This window comes from Saccoglossus kowalevskii, chromosome 22 (assembly GCF_978046115.1).
Source record: "Saccoglossus kowalevskii chromosome 22, keSacKowa6.1, whole genome shotgun sequence".
Lineage (NCBI taxonomy): Eukaryota > Metazoa > Hemichordata > Enteropneusta > Harrimaniidae > Saccoglossus > Saccoglossus kowalevskii.
Genome location: NC_140662.1, coordinates 8,056,107 through 8,078,148, shown reverse-complemented (window position 1 = coordinate 8,078,148; position 22,042 = coordinate 8,056,107). Strand labels below are relative to the sequence as shown.

At 36.5% G+C, this 22,042-nt stretch overlaps 1 protein-coding gene across 1 annotated transcript in view; it reads left to right on the top strand.

The window, feature by feature from the left end:
• Positions 1 to 8,326: 8,326 nt before the first annotated feature.
• LOC100369220 (neuronal acetylcholine receptor subunit alpha-10-like) overlaps positions 8,327 to 22,042 on the top strand; it is a 35,708-nt gene continuing 21,992 nt past the window's right edge. The window contains exons 1-3 of the mRNA XM_085496145.1: positions 8,327 to 8,405; positions 15,541 to 15,680; positions 18,374 to 18,418. Of these exons, the coding sequence (XP_085352271.1) occupies positions 8,327 to 8,405; positions 15,541 to 15,680; positions 18,374 to 18,418 (264 nt within the window). The remainder of the gene's footprint in view (positions 8,406 to 15,540; positions 15,681 to 18,373; positions 18,419 to 22,042) is intronic.

Below are 22,042 nucleotides of genomic sequence, written 5' to 3'. Positions count from 1 at the left end.
AAAAATAAGGGGACATTTTTCCAACCTAGTACGCAAACAGGGCTATTTATCAATCTTCATGTCTTGAGCTATTCAAGTTAGTTTATGAATCTTCTCGACGAACATACGGGTGAATCGCCAGGGTGAATCTGTATTTCATCATACGTGACACTTCGTGAATCTCCTCGCAAATAAGGTTTACTTTTGATGTTTTTGTACTCAGAATGAGTTAGGGTTTTTCAAACGTGTGTACGCATTTAGAGGCGTTTTTTAAAGAGCCTTGTTGTGCATGGGTACATACTCCAATTCAAGTGCCTGTGCTGTTGCCCTGACTTACGTCACCATATAATTTGGAATAGTGGACGATATAATGGGACTATTTGAGGGAGGAAATAATCTTCCACGAGATCTCGATGTTTATTAGACTCGAAGTTTAATTTATACAAGTCGATATTTCCTGAACTAAAATGAAAAGCTTGCCATATTGACTCAAACAACTCAGCTGTTATTGAAAGCTGAAAGCTACATAAATATTCTAACATTAAAACTAAATATGGTACACGAATACTACAAATAGCGATTTACTCGTGTATGTTTCAGTGTTGGCGATATTTTGATGCAAATAGAGTAAATAGATACGCATACTGTGCACGGTGGTCGCAATGCATGTCTTTTTCTATGGTATTTCGACGATGACAGCGAATACCAATGAGGCATCATTTGATTCGCGTGCTTGGGTCAAGTATTTAATGGTACTGTTAATGGCAACATAAACGTATCACATATAACAGACTTAATCACTATAGACCATGCTCCACCAAACCCATTGACAGTCTCTAATGTTGCTTGTTTCATACTGTATCGGGGATATTGTTTTGATATACATCGAATCATATCGATAGATTCGCTGTAATGACAGGCTGAGTGTTGATGCTATGGAGTGTTACTAGCATAATTAATGTTTAGCATATGTACTTTACGACCAATACATTAATTTACACGATGCAATGCCACACGTACCCGAGTTAATCTTCAAAGCCAATAACCATATGTCAAGTAAATGAACATAGGCGTCTGATCTCTTACTTCCCAAGGTCTACGTTAACATCATATATTGTTTCCTTTTCTACAACCATAATATATTTATGCTTTCATTATTATTGGGTTCATGTCATCAAGATAGCGAAATGTCAAAAATTTCATAGAAAGTCGTTAAAATGTGTATGTTTGAACTAGTTTCCATGTTGAACTTATTTTCTCGTATTCCGGAATTTTGCTCGATGATATGAGTTAAAAAAATCACAAATTATTACCTTCGTCAATCCTTAGTATTTTTGTGGGAGACAGGAGCCAAAACAAATGTGTTTTTTTATAATATATAAACAGTGTTGGGTATGCACTATTCAAGTCTGAGTTCATTCAGTTTTAAATTTTCAACTAATAAGGTGATGTATTCGTCTCGTCGTGAAAAGAACATAGAGGTCACGTCATTTGTTTTTTCTCATTTAATTTAACAGAAGTGTTAAATGAAATTGGCTAAATTAAGCTTAACAATCTGCTTAACACATTCATTCAAGAGAACAAACTCATTTCCTGGACACTCGTTTGTAGATGCCCAAGACACGAACATAAAATGAAAATTGCACATGGCACAAAACAGAACCATGTGACCTATTCAAATTTGAACTAGCCATTTTGCATAATCATTCACCTAGTGTACATTTTACAGACAATTATTATAAAGTAGCTATAACGCTCTCATAAACAGACCTATTAATGTTTTGTACAATGTTATTAACAGTAAATTGCATATAGATCCCGGCATCACTTTTTATAACCACATTAGATTGTTTACATACAGATCTGAAGTTAAATAATTGTTAAAACTTGACATTTAATTTAGTAGGTTTCCAAGTATTTTTTTCTTTGTTTTTGTTTTTTATATATACAATGTACATTACATTATACAGACGTATGCTCAATATTACAGTACTGAATTGGGTGCAAATTTTCTTGAAGATTGATTTAATATATTTACGTCTACACATTCCTGTTCGTGGTAACAGTAGTCATTGCGACTACGTAGACAACAGAATAAGACTAGTTTATTACAAAACGGCATATTTGCATGTACGTCACGTAGCTGACCATTACATCCAGTGTTCTTAGTATTACACACACGCTGAATCTTCTTACTTACATGACCACATATTGCAATGATTTAATCAAATTAAACCCACTTGCGGATCTATTTAATTGCTTTAACTCAAATGTGTTTTTTTTTCTGAAATAAAACCCGTAAAATTTAATTATTTTTAGTTTGGCAGTCACCAAGATAGCGAAATGTCATGGGAAGTCGTCAAAATGTGCATGGCTGTCTTTTCATGGGGTTCGTGATGACATAAATCGATTGTTGACCTATCTCCTATCTGTTGAGTTGATGTAGGTGTGTCTTTAGAGGGGATACTCTCCATGCTCAAAATCAAGCACTCTGCCGGGCATTCCATATCTTTACAACTGTAATTACATAATGATAAATAGTATTAATACGATAGACAAACGTATTCGAGAGTTTATTGCGGTCCCAACGATAACAAAAGTTGTTAATTGCAAATGAGAATAATTTGAATCAACTTGGATCAAGTTGAGGTAGGAGATTGCTGCCAATCTTCTAGTCATCCAATACCTTGTACGTGTTATTTGTCAGAGATATCATATAATATTGTCTCCCAAATACAGCTTTTAAAAGAATGCTCAACTATGCAAATGATTCCATCCCATTCCTAACTAAGATTATAATGCACAAACCAACCAATGGTTGTTCCAGAAAATAATATTGATGCCTTCACAGTTAATTTGTTGGTGCCCTTCACAATCAGTTCTATGATATCCTCCGGAATCTGTTACCCTTCCTCAGTAGCATCATTATTTTACAGTAACCTAAGGAGTATTTCAGTAAACCTAATTGTCGCATGCTGCATTGTTATTGTTACTGTTATGTTTGACTAAAGACTGTGTTCATTTTAATTTAGATATGCGTATATGCTAAAATAAACTCTTTTAAACGTGAACGGATGCCACACTCAAAAGTCCCCAAACAGACAAAAACACGTTTCAAAATACTATACAACTGCATATTTCGCATGATGCCGCGAGGTTCAAATATATATTTTTCCACTTGTTTGGCCAAGCGATGTGTTGTCAATTGTATATCGTTTGTGTGATTTAATTAATATTTGAATCAATATTCACGTCAAATGTCGTTAGATTCGTAACCACGCCATGGATAGCAAAACATTTCCATGTAAAACATACTTTTACTTAGATGTAACCGAACCGCATCGACAAACTGCCTTTCGGCGGATTTAGAAGGTAGATCAGAAACTATATCAATCCCAATTCTCCCCTCAAGCCAGGTCCCATGAATTCAATATTCTCTCCAAATCAGAACCTACGGTCCCAATACTCCAATTTAATCGGAATCCATGGTCTCAAAACTCAAATAATACACGTGAATGATACCCAGTCTAGTCTTTTCAATTGACTGCTAAAACAATGTATACACACAAGTTTTAATGCAACTACACAACTGATATAGCAAGATATATTGTTAGGCAGTTACATATTGAAAGACATTGAACTTCGACATATTCAGAATAGTATCAGATGTTGTACGACGCATTTGTAAATAGTTTATTATATGACTACATACAATTGTACTCTTTAATGGTTTACTGTTCGGCAAATGACTCACAATGGCGCAGTATCAATATAACAATAACCTTCACAGGCGTGGTCGTGATAATATTTCAAAACATGGTAACGTATTTTTCTCTGTCAAGCACGTACAAATTATTATTGCACATACAACACCTTGGGCATATATGTGTGAATTTGTCCGTGAGTTGGCAAAGCTGGTATCAGCACGTATTGAATTCACGCCCGTTAGACAATTAAAACATAGTTAACATATGGACGCAATGGCATTGAGTGGTGGAATAATACTATCATATGGCATTATACTTTTAGGGAGAAAAGAAGCGAAATGATGTCATATCGAGATGTTAGTGTGTTCGTTATTTCGTGCGATCCAAATACAGAAACAAATTTTCTCTTAGAAATAGGCAGAAAATATTGTGTCAGTTCAGTGGTATGACCGATAGGATTACTATGGAAACAACTTTTTCACGTTCCCACGATTTTGATATGGTTAAAATTGGTTACCATGACAATTGATTTATTGTGTTGCAATAATGTTACAGTCACTGGTATGAACTATACTTGTGTTTGAATAATCTCTATCCAAGATATATCCAAAACTGTGCAAGAATAAACGGCAAGCGAGGAAATATATACTAATTCATACTATCAGAAGATGATTGTAGTTGAGGGGACGTACATCAGTGTATATCTCAGGGCACGTACATGATTGGATTGAAAATGCTCAATGCAGAGTCTGGCTAACATGATTTCAACTGATTGCACCACTCCATAACACATGGCTTTACCAGGATCTAAGCTGTGATAGCAACACTCATAGTGGTGTGAATGAAGCACATCGTGACAAATCAAGAATGATTGCAGGAGACTGCGTTGCCATAGTTACCAACACATCATATACGTGGGTTTGGTGAATACACGACTATGCGTTGTTGGTCGTCACTTGTTACCATCGCATCGAGACACATAAGTAATGGGCAATGTGATATGGTGTATTGATTAAAATATCAATATAACAACGCTTAAATGTGCATCAAAATATTAAATATATATCCATGACGTCACATGGTAATACATCGTTATAAAATCAGCCAATATTTTCACTTGTCAGAATATCACCAAGGTAACAGAGCAACATTTTGTACTGCATCAGAATTCGTTGTTCATTCACAAGTGGTAGCAGCTGTATTTCTTGTTGTTTTTGGCAGGTGAAGAAACATGCATATGTTAATAAGAACCACACTTAATCAGACAAGATCGTATGTCATAATTTATCGATACACGGTAACGTGACCACATCTTACAAATGGAGGCCAAATGATCGTTTCCTTTTGTAAATTCGTCATATCGACGAGAATTCATTTGAGCAGAATGTCATAAAATCCTACACATCGATCAATGTCAATGTCTATCACACGTGAGCGAACTGTGTTCAAGAGCGGCGATTTAACAGGACGAGCACACCTCACTTTCCATATCACTTTTGATTTGGTGTTACAGATAATGTCTTTAAAATACATAATCGCTGCGTGGACCGGAATATGATATATAGTAGATCATATTTGGCATCATTGGCCTAAGTAACTATTTAAAATAGCTAGACGATTCGAGCAACAGCTTTTTATATAAAGCACAGAACAAAACCAATGCTATGCTGTAGATAAAAATCTAATACGTGTACCAATTGTGAATAGTATCAGTACATGGTGCACATACACCTCTAGCATTGTCAGGCAGGGTGAGTAATTGTGACAATATCAGTACATGGTGCACATACACCTCTAGCATTATCAGGCAGGGTGAGTAACTGTGACAATATCAGTACATGGTGTACATACACCTCTAGCATTGACAGGCAGGGTGAGTAACTGTGACAATATCAGTACATGGTGAACTTACACCTCTAGCATTGTCAGGCAGGGTGAGTAACTGTGACAATATCAGTACATGGTGCACATACACCTCTAGCATTATCAGGCAGGGTGAGTAACTGTGACAATATCAGTACATGGTGTACATACACCTCTAGCATTGACAGGCAGGGTGAGTAACTGTGACAATATCAGTACATGGTGCACTTACACCTCTAGCATTGTCAGGCAGGGTGAGTAACTGTGACAATATCAGTACATGGTGCACATACACCTCTAGCAGTATCAGGCAGTGTGAGTAACTGTGACAATATCAATACATGGTGCACATACACCTCTAGCATTGTCAGGCAGGGTGAGTTACTGTGACAATATCAGTACATGGTGCACATACACCTCTAGCATTATCAGGCAGGGTGAGTAACTGTGACAATATCAGTACATGGTGTACTTACACCTCTAGCATTGACAGGCAGGGCGATTAACTGTGACAATATCAGTACATGGTGCACATACACTCTAGCAGTATCAGGCAAGGTGAGTAACTGTGACAATATCAGTACATGGTGCACATACACTCTAGCAGTATCAGGCAAGGTGAGTAACTGTGACAATATGGTGCACTTACACCTCTAGCATTATCAGGGAGGGTGAGTAACTGTGGCAATATCAGTACATGGTGCACATACACCTCTAGCATTATCAGGCAGGGTGAGTAACTGTGACAATATCAGTACATGGTGTACTTACACCTCTAGCATTGACAGGCAGGGCGATTAACTGTGACAATATCAGTACATGGTGCACATACACTCTAGCAGTATCAGGCAAGGTGAGTAACTGTGACAATATCAGTACATGGTGCACATACACTCTAGCAGTATCAGGCAAGGTGAGTAACTGTGACAATATGGTGCACTTACACCTCTAGCATTATCAGGGAGGGTGAGTAACTGTGGCAATATCAGTACATGGTGCACATACACCTCTAGCATTATCAGGCAGGGTGAGTAACTGTGACAATATCAGTACATGGTGTACTTACACCTCTAGCATTGACAGGCAGGGCGATTAACTGTGACAATATCAGTACATGGTGCACATACACTCTAGCAGTATCAGGCAAGGTGAGTAACTGTGACAATATCAGTACATGGTGCACATACACTCTAGCAGTATCAGGCAAGGTGAGTAACTGTGACAATATGGTGCACTTACACCTCTAGCATTATCAGGGAGGGTGAGTAACTGTGGCAATATCAGTACATGGTGCACTTACACCTCTAGCAGTATCAGGCAGTGTGAGTAACTGTGACAATATCAATACATGGTGCACATACACCTCTAGCATTGTCAGGCAGTGTGAGTAACTGTGACAATATCAGTACATGGTGCACATACACCTCTAGCATTATCAGGCAGGGTGAGTAACTGTGACAATATCAGTACATGGTGCACATACACCTCTAGCATTGTCAGGCAGGGTGAGTTACTGTGACAATATCAATACATGGTGCACATACACCTCTAGCATTGTCAGGCAGGGTGAGTTACTGTGACAATATCAATACATGGTGCACATACACCTCTAGCAGTATCAGGCAGGGTGAGTAACTGTGACAATATCAATACATGGTGCACATACACCTCTAGCATTGTCAGGCAGGGTGAGTTACTGTGACAATATCAGTACATGGTGCACATACACCTCTAGCATTATCAGGCAGGGTGAGTAACTGTGACAATATCAGTACATGGTGTACTTACACCTCTAGCATTGACAGGCAGGGCGATTAACTGTGACAATATCAGTACATGGTGCACATACACTCTAGCAGTATCAGGCAAGGTGAGTAATTGTGACAATATGGTGCACTTACACCTCTAGCATTATCAGGGAGGGTGAGTAACTGTGACAATATCAGTACATGGTGCACTTACACCTCTAGCATTGACAGGCATGGCAAATAACTGTGACAATATCAGTACATGGTGCACATACACTCTAGCAGTATCAGGCAGGGTGAGTAACTGCGACAATATCCGTACATGGTGCACATACACCTCTAGCATTGTCAGGCAGGGGGAGTAACTGTGACAATATCAGTACATGGGGCACATACACCTCAAGCATGGTGCACATGCACCTCTCGTAGAAATAAATCAATTTTAAATTCTGTAATCGAAGAAATTTTCAGCTGAGATAAATATAAAATAAAGTGAAACGAAAGTATAAACGTTGTTGTTCCGAGTGGATGTGGCACGTTTTCTGAGTCAGACAATGTAGACGGATAGACTCGACACATTAACTCATTGATGTTCACTCCATTTAGCTGATACGGAGATTGTTTTCGACACTAAATGAACGGATATCATGCACCGCCGTCTTTGTATATTAAGTAATGGGCCTCAGTCCTTTACTATTCAGCAATAACTAATGAACGTTCAAAATGTCTACACTGTAATTATATGACATCGTCTCATTGATGATTATAAGTTTGGAAAAACAGATTATTGGACAAAAACGTGTCTGTATTCATATTTACAGATAGCTGCATACTATCGGTGACATGCATCTTGTGAAAGGTTATATCTTGTATTTTAACTTTTAAGTAAAACATCTCCGAGGACTGTATTTAAGCCGTTTTTGTTCTTCTAATGAATTATTCATGGTCGGCGTCTTCCAAAGCGTGTAGCCTATGTGGCATCACAAACTGCATATTGGGCACGCTGATATAAGGTGTTGATGGGCGACGATGACGTCATTAATTAACCTAACCGGAAGTATTATCCACAGCTTCTGGGTAATGGACTCAGGAGGAACAGCTGATCCCGGTATGTGTATGCCAGAAACAGTTACAGATGTTCGTCTCATCAGCCTGTACCCTAGAGCGTGTAAAACACTACACCCAGTCAGTTCATTACTAGACCTGAATTTGTAGAATATATGTAGAATTGTATGTCAATTGGTAAAAGAGTGGCAGCAATTCAAGTGCCAATAAAGAAGCCGTTATAATTATATTTTTCTCGATAGTAACGGTATACTATTCCATTATGCCATCACATCGATTCCAGCTGAACTAAACTGAACTAATTTAAGCTTTATCCATTTTTGGCCATTTTTATAACTATATCATCACAAACGAGAATAACAACAACAATGATGTTAATCAATGCGAGCTTCTGCACCAAAAGGTAATGTTTCTTGCAAATACGCCATGTATATTATATACGTATACATAACAGATACTAAAAGTCATTTTTTAGTAATTCATTTCACTCCAGATAGTGCCTGTAGTCAGGGGCGTCGACCCATTCTGAAAAGTGAGGGGGGGCACTTTTGTACTGCCGTATGTTCCGACACCACTATGTTCCGAAACCCATATGTTACGACACACAGTATACTTGTGTCAAACTTAATCTGACTAGCAGTGCGTGACCTTTTACTACCTTGATATAACCAGGATGTCCTGTGGGTTAATACTGGAAATCCAACTGTAGTGTAGTCCGGCCATGATGCTCGAAAGTCCGTGAAGGCGGGATCTTGCATAATGTTATCGGATAATTGTTAGAGAATTGTCAAACAATGTTGTCTATTGTATCATTATAATACTTCGACAATTATTTGACAATATCCGTGTCTGTTGGATTTGGTTCCAACCTTAAATTCTCCGATTGCCTAACTATCGAAGTTTTAGATCGATAATTATCGGAGAATTATTTTACCTTTTTAATGAAAGTCGCGGAATTGCAAGGATGCCGTTTACATCCGATAACACCTTTCCAAGTTGATCTACATATTACTAATTAAAATCATTTATTTATTTATTTAAGGTTAAGGTCCATATTAGACAGATTTCCTTAAGGAAGTCAGAAAGCACTATTCTATTCTATTCTTCGTTGTTCCATTGCATTGTTCTGATATTCCTCGTTATTCTGAAAATATTCCCATATTTTACACTCATAAATTACAGTTGGTATAATACACAATTGAAATAATTATCCTTATATCTGCCAAAACATGTATATCCCGTATTTATACTTTACATTATTTCTTTGTCAATATCCTTTGTGTTCTGCAGATGTATTTGAAACTGCCTATTCGCTCCATTGTGCAGTCGTCGATTTTGTAATTTACGTTTGTGTAAATTACCCAAACTTCTTTGCTACATATGTTTAATTTACTTATGTAATCTTAGGTCAGGCAACGTCTCGCCATCTATTTGAATTCCATTTTTATCCATATGTAATTTCGGCAGTGTAATAGCGTTCTCTTAAATAAATAAATAAATAAATAAATAAATAAATAAATAAATAAATAAATAAATAAATAAATAAATAAATAAATAAATAACATGAATATGTCATTACTAATTCATTTTATCATAGACAGGATTTGCTCAGAAATGCCATTTGATGATTTTGAATAACGTATAATAAAGTTAATGAAAACATAATGTCAATAAGTAATGGAATATACGATGTAATATCCAACGTAATACTTGTACGCTACACCAATATAGCTTTAATTTGATATATAACATGATGGTGTTTGTCTGAGGTACGTAATTATTATTACGTAATTATATCTTTATATAAGGTTGATCCCATAAAATTCCCTTTTTATTTGACGCTGTGTATAATTTTTTAAAGCTAACATATTTACCCTGATTTTCGGGGGCAAAACGGCACAGATTCTACAGCCAAAATTGACCAAATTAATTCCCATGTTTCTGTCTATTTTATGGCAAGTAAATTTGACAGCCTTGTCTTAATTTTAATTGTACAGTCAGTATTCTGTAACTAGACTGATCGCGCTGAACAGAAAAAAAAAACATGTTGCTTTGTTCTACCATGGGAAGGGGTATTTATCCAATTTTGGCTTCCGACCACTAGCGTACATATTTCCATTGAAAATATGGCACATTCTGGCCGGCTCAGAATTAATTGGATGATCGTCGAACATAAAAGTACTAAACAATGTAATTTAGGTCTCCCCGAGTACAAGTTGTCAGGGGCCCACATGAAGACTGTCAGGTACATAGTTTATTGTTGATCTGAACGTTTGGCAATAATTAAAAAAAATATATATTTTGCGTCTGAAGCTTGATAGGATACACCGCGTCTGAGAATATTGCCGACGATGATCACAAAAACACCTCCATGAAAGCCCATGGCCAGAAGAGTGGCAAGTATTATAATCCGGCATAGTTAATTTTTAATGTAAAGAAATGTAACATTGTGTTACAAAAGGTGAGCGTAGAATAATATTTGAAGAAGAATAATGATATTTTTTCTTATAGTAAAGAGATAAAAACGCAGTGAAATGTCAAAAACGTTTCTAAAATTTCGTAGGTGTCAGAACCTATTTGCATCTCAACATAGGGTTGTCGGAATAAAGGAATGTTGGAACATAGGGGTGTCGGAATATAGGGATGTCGGAACATAGGGGTGTCGGAATATAGGTGTGTAACCCCGAGGAGGGATGTGCCCCTCTCAGAAGGTAGACATTTTTGAAAAATGCAACAAAAATGAAGTCATTTGGTGCATACTTGGGGATTTTTATTCTTGATCATTAGGAATACAGTACATGTACACAGAACCAAAGGCCTTACACAAACGCAGGCTTTGATATAAGCCTATTATTGATATTTGGGTAAGACTGGAAAGTGGAGGGGACAGTTGATATTGTGTCCCCCACCCTCCAGAAAGTGGGGGGACGTGTCCCCCTGTCCCCCAACATGATCGACGCCCCTGCCTGTAGTAATGATGAATCAATCATAGTGATCGTAGCGCTTCAACGTCCCACGTATTCAAGAATCCGTTTATGTGTAGTTTTAATCATTTTATCATATAAGTATAATTATAATATAATTTTATCGAAATGTTTCTTCTGTTTGTATAAAAAATACATCGCTAATATCTGACAATACCTCATCTCTCTCCTGGACACATGAGCAGAATCGTCATAATATTTTATTTTTTATTGTTATTTTAATATTTTATTTAATATTTATATTTAATATTTTATTTTATTTTATAAATGAGCAAGTGGGTATAATGGGATCAGTGAGATATGTGGGTATAGTATGAACTATGATATTCGTGATATAGTTAGTAGGGTTAATGGTATGTTTGGGTATAATCATATCAGTGAGATGAGTGGGTATGATGGGGGTCAGTAAGATGTGTGAGTATAATGAGGTCAATGAGATGTGTGGATATATTGCGGTCAAGGAGATATGTGGATATAATGAGGTCAGTTAGATATGTGGATATAATGCGGTCAAGGATATATGTGGGTATAATGAGGTCAGTTAGATATGTGGGTATAATGGGGGTCTGTGAGATTTGTGGGTATAATGAGGTCAGTTAGATATGTGGGTATAATATGGTCAGTGAGATATGTGGGTATAATGAGGTCAGTTAGATATGTGGGTATAATATGGTCAGTTAGATATGTGGGTATAATATGGTCAGTTAGATATATGGGTATAATGAGGTCAGTGAGATATGTGGGTATAATGGGGTCTGTGAGATATGTGGGTATAATGAGGTCAGTGAGATATGTGGGTATAATGGGGTCTGTGAGATATGTGGGTATTTTATGGACTGTGAAATATGTGGGTATAATGAGGTCAGTGAGATATGTGGGTATAATGGGGTCTGTGAGATATGTGGGTATAATGAGGTCAGTGAGATATGTGGGTATAATGGGGTCTGTGAGATATGTGGGTATATTATGGACTGTGAAATATGTGGGTATAATGAGGTCTGTGAGATATGTGGGTCTAATGGGGTCAGTTAGATATGGTCAGTGAGATATGTGGGTATAATGGGGTCTGTGAGATATGTGGGTATAATATGGTCAGTTAGATATGTGGGTATAATATGGTCAGTTAGATTTGTGGGTATATTGAGGTCAGTTAGATTTGTGGGTATAATGAGGTCAGTTAGATTTGTGGGTATAATGGGGTCTGTGAGATATGTGGGTATAATGAGGTCAGTTAGATTTGTGGGTATGATGGGGTCAGTTAGATATGTGGTATAATGAGGTCAGTTAGATATGTGGGTATAATATGGTCAGTGAGATATGTGGGTATAATGAGGTCAGTTAGATTTGTGGGTATAATGGGGTCTGTGAGATATGTGGGTATAATGAGGTCAGTTAGATATGTGGGTATAATATGGTCAGTGAGATATGTGGGTATAATGAGGTCAGTTATATTTATGGGTATAATATGGTCAGTGAGATATGTGGGTATAATGAGGTCAGTTAGTTTTGTGGGTATAATGAGGTCAGTTAGATTTGTGGGTATAATATGGTCAGTGAGATATGTGGGTATAATGAGGTTAGTTAGATTTGTGGGTATAATGGGGTCAGTGAGATATGTGGGTATAATGAGGTCAGTTAGATATGTGGGTATAATATGGTCAGTGAGATATGTGGGTATAATGAGGTCAGTTAGATTTGTGGGTATAATGGGTTCAGTGAGATATGTGGGTATAATGAGGTCAGTTAGATATGTGGGTATAATATGGTCAGTGAGATATGTGGGTATAATGAGGTCAGTTAGATTTGTGGGTATAATGGGGTCAGTGAGATATGTGGGTATAATGAGGTCAGTTAGATTTGTGGGTATAATGGGGTCAGTGAGATATGTGGTTATAATGAGGTCAGTTAGATTTGTGGGTATAATATGGTCAGTTAGATTTGTGGGTATATTTAGGTCAGTTAGATATGTGGGTATAATAGGGTCAGTGAGATATGTGGGTATAATGAGGTCAGTTAGATATGTGGGTATAATATGGTTAGTGAGATATGTGGGTATAATGAGGTCAGTTAAATTTGTGCGTATAATGGGGTCTGTGAGATATGTGGGTATAATGAGGTCAGTTAGATTTGTGGGTATATTGAGGTCAGTTAGATTTGTGGGTATATTTAGTTCAGTTAGATATGTGGGTATAATAGGGTCAGTGAGATATGTGAGCATATTATGGACTGTGTATTGGAGATATAGTAGGGTTAGGCGGGTGTGCGGTATAATCGGCTCAGTAACATGTGTGGAGTATACTAGTAATTGGGTCAGTGGTATTGTCAGATATAATAGGGTTAACGGTATTTGTGGGTATAATCTGGTTAGTGGGATGTGTGGGTATAATCTCGTCAGTGGGATGTGTGGGTATAACCGGGTTAGTGAGTCGTAATAATGCCACTGACTACAAAGAACATTTTCATATTAGCTTCGAATTGTGTACTTTATGTTTCGCTCAGTTATAAAAATTAATCTATACGGCGCTATATTTGTATAATATTAGTATACGAGATTTGGGGCTCACAGCTTGACATGGGTCTATTGTGATCACCGGAAATTGTTGCAATATTACGCCCTATTGACTACCTGTTGTACTGATGAACGGCGCAAGTGTCTTTCCTGTACCATGTTTCAGAATGATAAACGGTATGTCCCGTTATCGTCACAGTGGTACACTATTTAATACTAGCCATAGTTACGAAAATATATAAGAAAAAAAATCAATAGTTGATAAATTGTTTTAATATGACTTTTTCCGGTATACTGAACACATACAATATATTATTAAAGTTGATTCATTTTATTTATTTTAATTGAAATTGGCTTATAAATCAGTATAAACTATGGGTCGTTATTTGTTTATTATTTGCTTTAACTTTAATTTGAATACCTATATCAAATTAGGCACTGCGTAGATAAAGACATAAATATAATTTCCTCTAATTTTCACACCATTCGTTCATGTTTTTATAGTAGTTCTGCATTTAGTTCAAGTGTGCAGCTAATTGCAGTGTGTAATGTACCATAGTGCAAATTTATATGCAAATTTGTAATGTATCATTTGGGGTACTAGTAATTGAATTCCATCACGAGAGCTGATGACGTCACTAACGGGGTTTTAAATCGGGTTTTCGTGCCATGCAAGTCACAGGTACGTAAATGTACATATACCATGTCACGCCTTTGCCAACATCCAAACTACGCAATGGTATTCTCATATACGAGTTTTTTAACTGAATTAGACTCGGGGATTGTTTTTATTCTACATATATATTAAGGTTGATCAATTAGGGTCCAATACCAATTTTTATGAGTATTGATTAAAAAAATAAATCGTCTGACAGGAATCACTAAACATATTGTGTTTTTTTTTAAATTTCTATGATATTTTACCAGACACGTATACAAACAATAATATGTCATTCTGCAATGGCTTTCCCAATGATGACGACTCTCACTCTATAAGCTCAATTCAGTCAATTTACGTGAATATAAAGATTTGCAGTAAAAAAAGTGATAAATCGAATCGTTGATTGAGGAACATGGCGTATTTTCATCGAGTCTATTGTTGTGTCACGCGAATCGATATCAAGCCAAGTGATTGCTTTGAATAAGTAATATTCCATTTCTTCTATCACAGTGGCAATCAATCAACGTTTTGTCAAGTGTATTCATTATATACTTCGTATTAAGTATAAATGGTTGCTTCTCTGAAGTGCTTCTTTAATTTATCATTCGTTGGAAACTGTTTAATACGAAAAACATACAGCGAATGTTTATGGCGAACGATGGGATTGCAGACACTAGTTGTATTAGCCTTATGGGCGCCATAACTTTTTTTCCATACATTTTGTTTGTGTTTTATGTATTTTTTTCTATATTTGTACATAATTTTGGTCTAAATTAACAAACAGAATCCATTGGCTACAAGTCTTGATCAAGAATTTAGAAAATTTATGAAAAATTGTGCGTGTGTTTAAAATTTATTAACAATTGATTATGGCGCTCAAAATATTTGCCACATCCGGGTATATTACATGAACGGCAACATTATGGGGTTTTTTTGCTCATTTGCATATTGGTAGTGGGGCTAAGTAAACTGCAGTTCATATGTAATGATATAATTTATTAAAAGGAATTATGTGTTGTTCTAGGTTGCCATGGAAATGAATCAATTAAAAAGCTCATTGATCATCTATTGTCGGGTTACGTCCGGATAGTTCGACCAGTGAATAATATTACTACAGTTACGAACGTGGATATGCAACTGTTTATATCACAAATAATAAATATGGTAAGTCGTCACACATGGAAACACCAATGACTGCACGTGATTTTCCGCATTAACCTGACAGAATTTTGCATGTTGTTTGAAAGTTTTGCCTGACTGCTGGACAGATCCGATATATTGTTATATGACGCCGATATTAAAGTGGCGATCATCGATATAGTATTGATTTAATAGTGGCGGGCACTGATATATTTTTGATATTATGGCTGTGTTGAGCGATATATCATTAACAATTAATATTTTTAAAATAAGTTACACAGAATGTGTCATTTGGTGTGTGTGGACTTGGGCGAACCTATAAGCGTATATGTACTTTGATCGGTTCTGTCTCATTATCGAGATTAAAACTACACACCCTAATCATTCCCCTAATGGGTGTATTATATATTGTGTGTAGATTGTTAATGACCTTCGAACATGATATTGATGCATTGTGGGTATTCGGCAAAGTGTTTGAAATCCAAACATCAAGATGTCTCCGTATACCATAATGCAGTTCGCTGTATTAAATTGTGTTCTGCGTGTAATGCACCAGAATCGTTACAAAGACCAATGCGTTTACGAGTGTCATTTATTAGTGTAGGTGTGTGTGAATGAACAGACTCAATTCCAACAGGGAATCACAGTGTTTCTGTTTCATCTGTGTACAGCTCCGTTCAACTGTCTTGCGAGCTTTTTCGCACTTTTTGGTGATTAGTAACCATGGTTTCAAATCCTAGCGCACTTGAAATCGGTGTGGTGCGCATAACCTGCCGATGGATTGACATCTTGTTCGACACGAAATTCTCTGGAGAAATCGTAGATACCAAATGTATGACTCTAAAATCGAGAAGTCGAAAAGTATTACACATTATGTGTTTTTGATGTATGTGGTTGTGAAATTCAATCTGCGTTGCAGTGTACTCTTAAGCATGAAGAGCTTGCAATAGTGAGGGTGAAAAATGAAAGTGGGTAAAGAAGGGGGCTATGTTATAACAATGTAACTGCCGCGTAATAAATGAGAACTGGGTGAAAAACATAGGGAACTTAGGTGGAGCAAACAACGCTGGGGAAAGCCAAGGGAACTCGAAGCATGATCCTATTAATGGCTGTATGTCAAGCATGATGCAAAGAAAACTGGGTTGAAAGAAAAATGGAACAGGGAATTAGATGAAAGCAAAAGATCAGTGTTGTAAAAAAGGACACTCGGTTGAACTTTGTTAAAAGAACGAAACTCGGTGAACGCAAAGTGAACTGGGTGTAAACAAAAGTAGATGAATTACAAGAACGGAAACTGAATGTAAGCTACAGTGTCCATAAAAAAAATACTAAAAAAATTTAAAATTCATACAACAAGCTTTCCGAAAATATATAGTTTTGTGGACAAGGGAGGTCATCTTGGTTTCCTAATTAACTAATTAAAATACCTGTCAGGTAAACTGCATCTTAAAACTAAAGGAAATGAATGCGAAAGAATAGTCACTGGGTGAAAGTAAAGGGCACTGGGTGAGAACGTGAGAACTGGGTGATAGCAAATGGAACTGGGTGAAAGCACGTAGCAATAATGGAATGCAAAAGTAACTGGATTAAAACAAAGAAAGGATATGAAAGCAAATTAGACTGTGGGAAAGCAATGACTACGTGAATGTAAATAGAATCAGATAAATGTATATTAAAAATAATGAACCAAATGAGTACTGAGAGTAAACAAAGGAAACTGATTGAAAAATAACCGGATTGTGTTGGAAGGCAAGTCTGCTTGAAAACAAATAGAATTTGGTTAAAACAAGGGTTAACTGCATGATAGGAACGGTAACAGGGTGAAAGCAATGTGAATATTTAATAACTTTTCATTATCGCCCAGTTTTCGTTAATTTTTGTCATCGTGAACTGTTGTTTGAGTGATCACCGTGTAAATTCTCCAGTAATTAGTTTAATTTACCTAACTAGTTTAGAGCGAATTTCTAAACCCCTAGCTTTGTATTAACGCGTTAAATTATCACCACATACTACGTCATTGACAGTGTTCTTATCAACACATCTGAAATAACCTGAATAATATTATTAATAATAGACTCCATTTAAAAGGAAAAACATGTTAAGCCATGGGCTTATTTCACACATGGGGCTCAGAAATCAGAAAACTAAAAGCAATAATGCGCGGTTATTTCCAGAGAAGTTAGCTTGTATATATTATTTCCTACCATTGACATTATGTATTGAGAAACTAAACTATCAAAAGAAACGTATGGAAGGTTAAAAATGACGCATATAACTATACTAAACGATTCGTACGATGCCCAAAACACATATTGGTAACAGACAAACCTAAGTCACGCTGAGTTCATTTTACGTCATAGTATTATTTCTGTCTACTCTGTCGATGTTGAATGATATGTATCTTTGTAAACGAACTGATATTTCATCGGGAAATAGCTAGGGGTCATTGGTCTGATGAATATTTCACAGTGCTGTACTTTGGTTCAAGTGGTTTATGGAGCATAGAATGATATTTTTAACTTAACAGTAGCAGTGTGTTATTGTTTAATTTAATTATTGTTTCATCACCTAAAATTACGTGTGCAAATGGTCTACTACTGTTGGTGGGGAAATTTAACTGATTGCGTTGCCACATGTATTTATCTGTTTATCACAATATACCTTTTTATGAGAACTGTATGGGTGAAGCCTAATTAGACGTCATATTTACTCCACAGGATGAACGTAAACAGACATTACAAGTGAATGCATGGCTGACACTGGTGAGTATAATCACTACTACTTGACATTCTTCTATGACTTATTTAATAATTCTATTCATCGTAACATTAAAAACCATGTAAGCAACAAAGTAGACTGAGGTTACGCGTGAGGCAGATATAACGACTTGACAAAAGAACAATAATAACGCGATTTTGAATACGACTGAAGATAACAACTCTTTACGTTGACAGATTATTTCTTTCTAATAAACCCAAGTCTAAAGATAGCTTTGTGATATCATGTATTGTATCACCGCCATATTCTGAAACACGAATATTTCCGGACAACATTGCTTTCCATTTGGCGTGCAACGTGGAGTTGAGATTACCCGTTGTCAACGGCATATGTTATCTATCCTGTATATCGATAGTAAGTAATCAATAGCTCGCTTATGTGAACAATCTAACCTATTGGGAGTGTCACAATAGTGAACACGATCGTATGATAATATCACTAAATTACAACCCGTGTTCGCATACAGCTGACGATAAGACGCGGAATATAAAAGACGATCGTTAGGTTGTTCCAACTTTCAGTTATCATCCAAGATATGCGCCAATTACTTCATCATGTTTAATAATTAAAGCGGGGCAGTCGTCAGCTGCGCATGCGTAAGATAGCCAAAGCGTGTCATTGTTTACAAATAAGCGTTTACCCATGAGTCTATGCGTTTCTAGCGTGTGTTGTTATCGTCGCTTGCGACTAAATTCCCGCGCGTGCGCAGGTGACGAACCTCCCGCTTTAATAAACAGCATGTATTGCGATAAATAAATTCCCAATGTCCAAATGTGGAGGGTCGTCACCTGCGTACGCGCAGGAATTGAGTCCCAAGCGACGATAACAACACACGCTGGAAACGCATAGGCTCATGGGTAGATTTGTATTTGTAAACAAAGGCACGCTATGGCCGTCTACCGCATGCGCAGATGACGACTCCCCGCTTAAAATGTCCGGGCTTAACATAATTAGAGGTTATAATAAAATGCATGCGTGGGTATGCAGGAAATTAGCATATATGCCGTAACGATCACGTGACCATGGTTTAAATAATATAACAATAATGAACATCCCAAGGCGCCTTATTGGATGAGATGTCTATTCTATGCAAAATATTAGTGTGTGAGCAATCCACTATGAGACCGTGGGGGAGTTCATTATTGCTATTATGTTGTATACTATTATGTATCAGTTGGTGTTTAATCATCGGTTGATATCGTCTATTTTGACTTGTTTTATGGCCAAAACTCGTTTGTCGCGCCTGGTACGTAGTGGAGAGTACCATGGCCGGGCCGAAGCCCTGGAACATGAACGAGAGTAACTCTCAAATATGAAACATGCAGACGACAATGTGCCTGTCGAAAAAGAATGTTTAAAGTTTACATTTGATTCATATGTATTTCTTTGTTCATTTCTTTATCAAATACGCTTTTATTTTCATGTCACATGTTCCGCAACGTAACTGCGTGGTTTTAAGTTACCGAATTAAAAGTCAGATTGTTATGCAGATTCATAGCCAATAGAACGATGTGTGTGTCGACATGGAAGTTCGAAAATCACGTGGCTAGTGTCGAATCGAACAGGCGCCTTGTATTCGAGGTACTGAGACTATCCTAATAGACGTTACGCAGTGTCCAAACATGGTCAATGACATGTTATAACAGTTCTTCGTTGAACACATAGAATCACATGTCACAATATGTTACATCTATCCTACGTCATTTACACCGTGTCGGCAGTCACGGTGTGTAATACGTATGTGCTAAACGGTACAAGATTCGGACTCAGTGGGAGTCTACAACGATATCCTCAGTATGTCTGATAGGTTCCCGCTCCCTAAGGAATTCCAAATTTTAAATAAATCATGTAATCTCGAATGTACTCGCCATACTCGCTTAACGTGTGTTATCGGCATCAAAATGATTATAGTATATTAATAATTTTCTGCAATACTTCAATAATCATGAAATGTGTTTAATATTGCGTTATCATAACAATGCGTTTGATGTAACTGATGTAAATTCGATATCTGATTTCAGTGTTCTGATGTGTTATTTATAACGGGATGACGTACTAGTATTCAAAACATACTCCGTATCGCTGATATTCAGACATAATTGTCAGCTAATATAAAATGCGAAGATTAAGATGAAATCGCTTTTGATCGCGGGCATAAAGAGAATCATGATGAGCACAGTGTAGTTTTCCATAGTAATTACCCATAGTGCAGTGCTGCATTTGTGAATATACAGGTGATTATTCAATGCTACTATAGATGGAGTAGAAAAATACGAGTATTAGAAGAGATCATATCTGTTATTAACGTTGCTGTTTAATCTTAACTTCAGTGACTTTATATGATTTCCAAATGTCCAATCGATTAAATGAATATTGATGGATATTTTGTCATTTACAATGAATTGTTTATACTTGTTTGTATTTGAAGTTTACAAAACGGATGACAAAATTCATCTAACTTGTAGCTGTACCTGTATCTTATATTCTGCGGAAAAAAATGGAGTACGTTTTGTGATGTGAAATAATATACTAGTAATTCATCATCTTACATTTTATACTCCGGGAACGCTCATCATAAAATGAACAAAGTATATGGGTATAACCTCTATTTTTAAGACCGAGTTAAAATTTTCGGCAATTTCACAAAATGGGGGTATTTTTTTGGCGAAAACGTCAAGTTTTGAGTAAAAAAACGCGCCAAACGTTGACATGTTTTAGTTCATTACTCATCTAGCTGCGGAGGACCTCCACCCAAAATTCAGACGAGAACCCCCCCCCCCCCCGTATGCTACCTCATTTCAATAATGTGTTTTGTAGAGATGTGAGACACACACCGCCAAACTATCTTCAATTCTTGTGAGAAATCTTATCATGCACCCTCGCGGTATAATGAATATTTAATCATTATATTCATTTTCATATTTCAGATTCTGATGTTAATCATGTAATGTTTTAAAAATAAATTTCGCGATATACCGTTGCCATGACAACTTCACTGAGCACTGGTTATTCAGACAAGGGTGTATTATACCAGTATCATAACTAGTCATGTGATTTTGCCAGTAATAATATACTTATTAGAAGATTATTTATTTAAGTGACATGTAACAAATTACATAAATTCCAAAATACTACCTAATTATAAAACTTAAAAGATCATCCAGTCCGTCGGGATTACAAGTCGCTATAATTGTCACGTACTTTACATACTAATTATACAATACATATTCATGCAATGAAGTGGTTCGTCGTACGTTTAATTATGTAATTTGCTGCTGCTCTGACGTTTCATTAAATAGGACATCGTTTCGGAGTCATCATACGTAACGTCTTCCAAGGCATTGTTACACTTTGTTTATCTGTGTTCAGTAACTGCCGCGTAGATCAGTATATAGGGAGTAACAGAACACACAATTATATTCGCATCAAATGTATTATATTTCACAGAGATTATAAATGTACTCATCTACAACAATTGCGCTAGCATGGCGAGTATGTTAAATGAATACCTTTGTTAGTAGTTATTTTGGATGTAATGTTCTAATTTATCATAATATAATTGTTGGTAGTAATGGCAAACTGCAGTTTTAAAATAATAATAATAATAA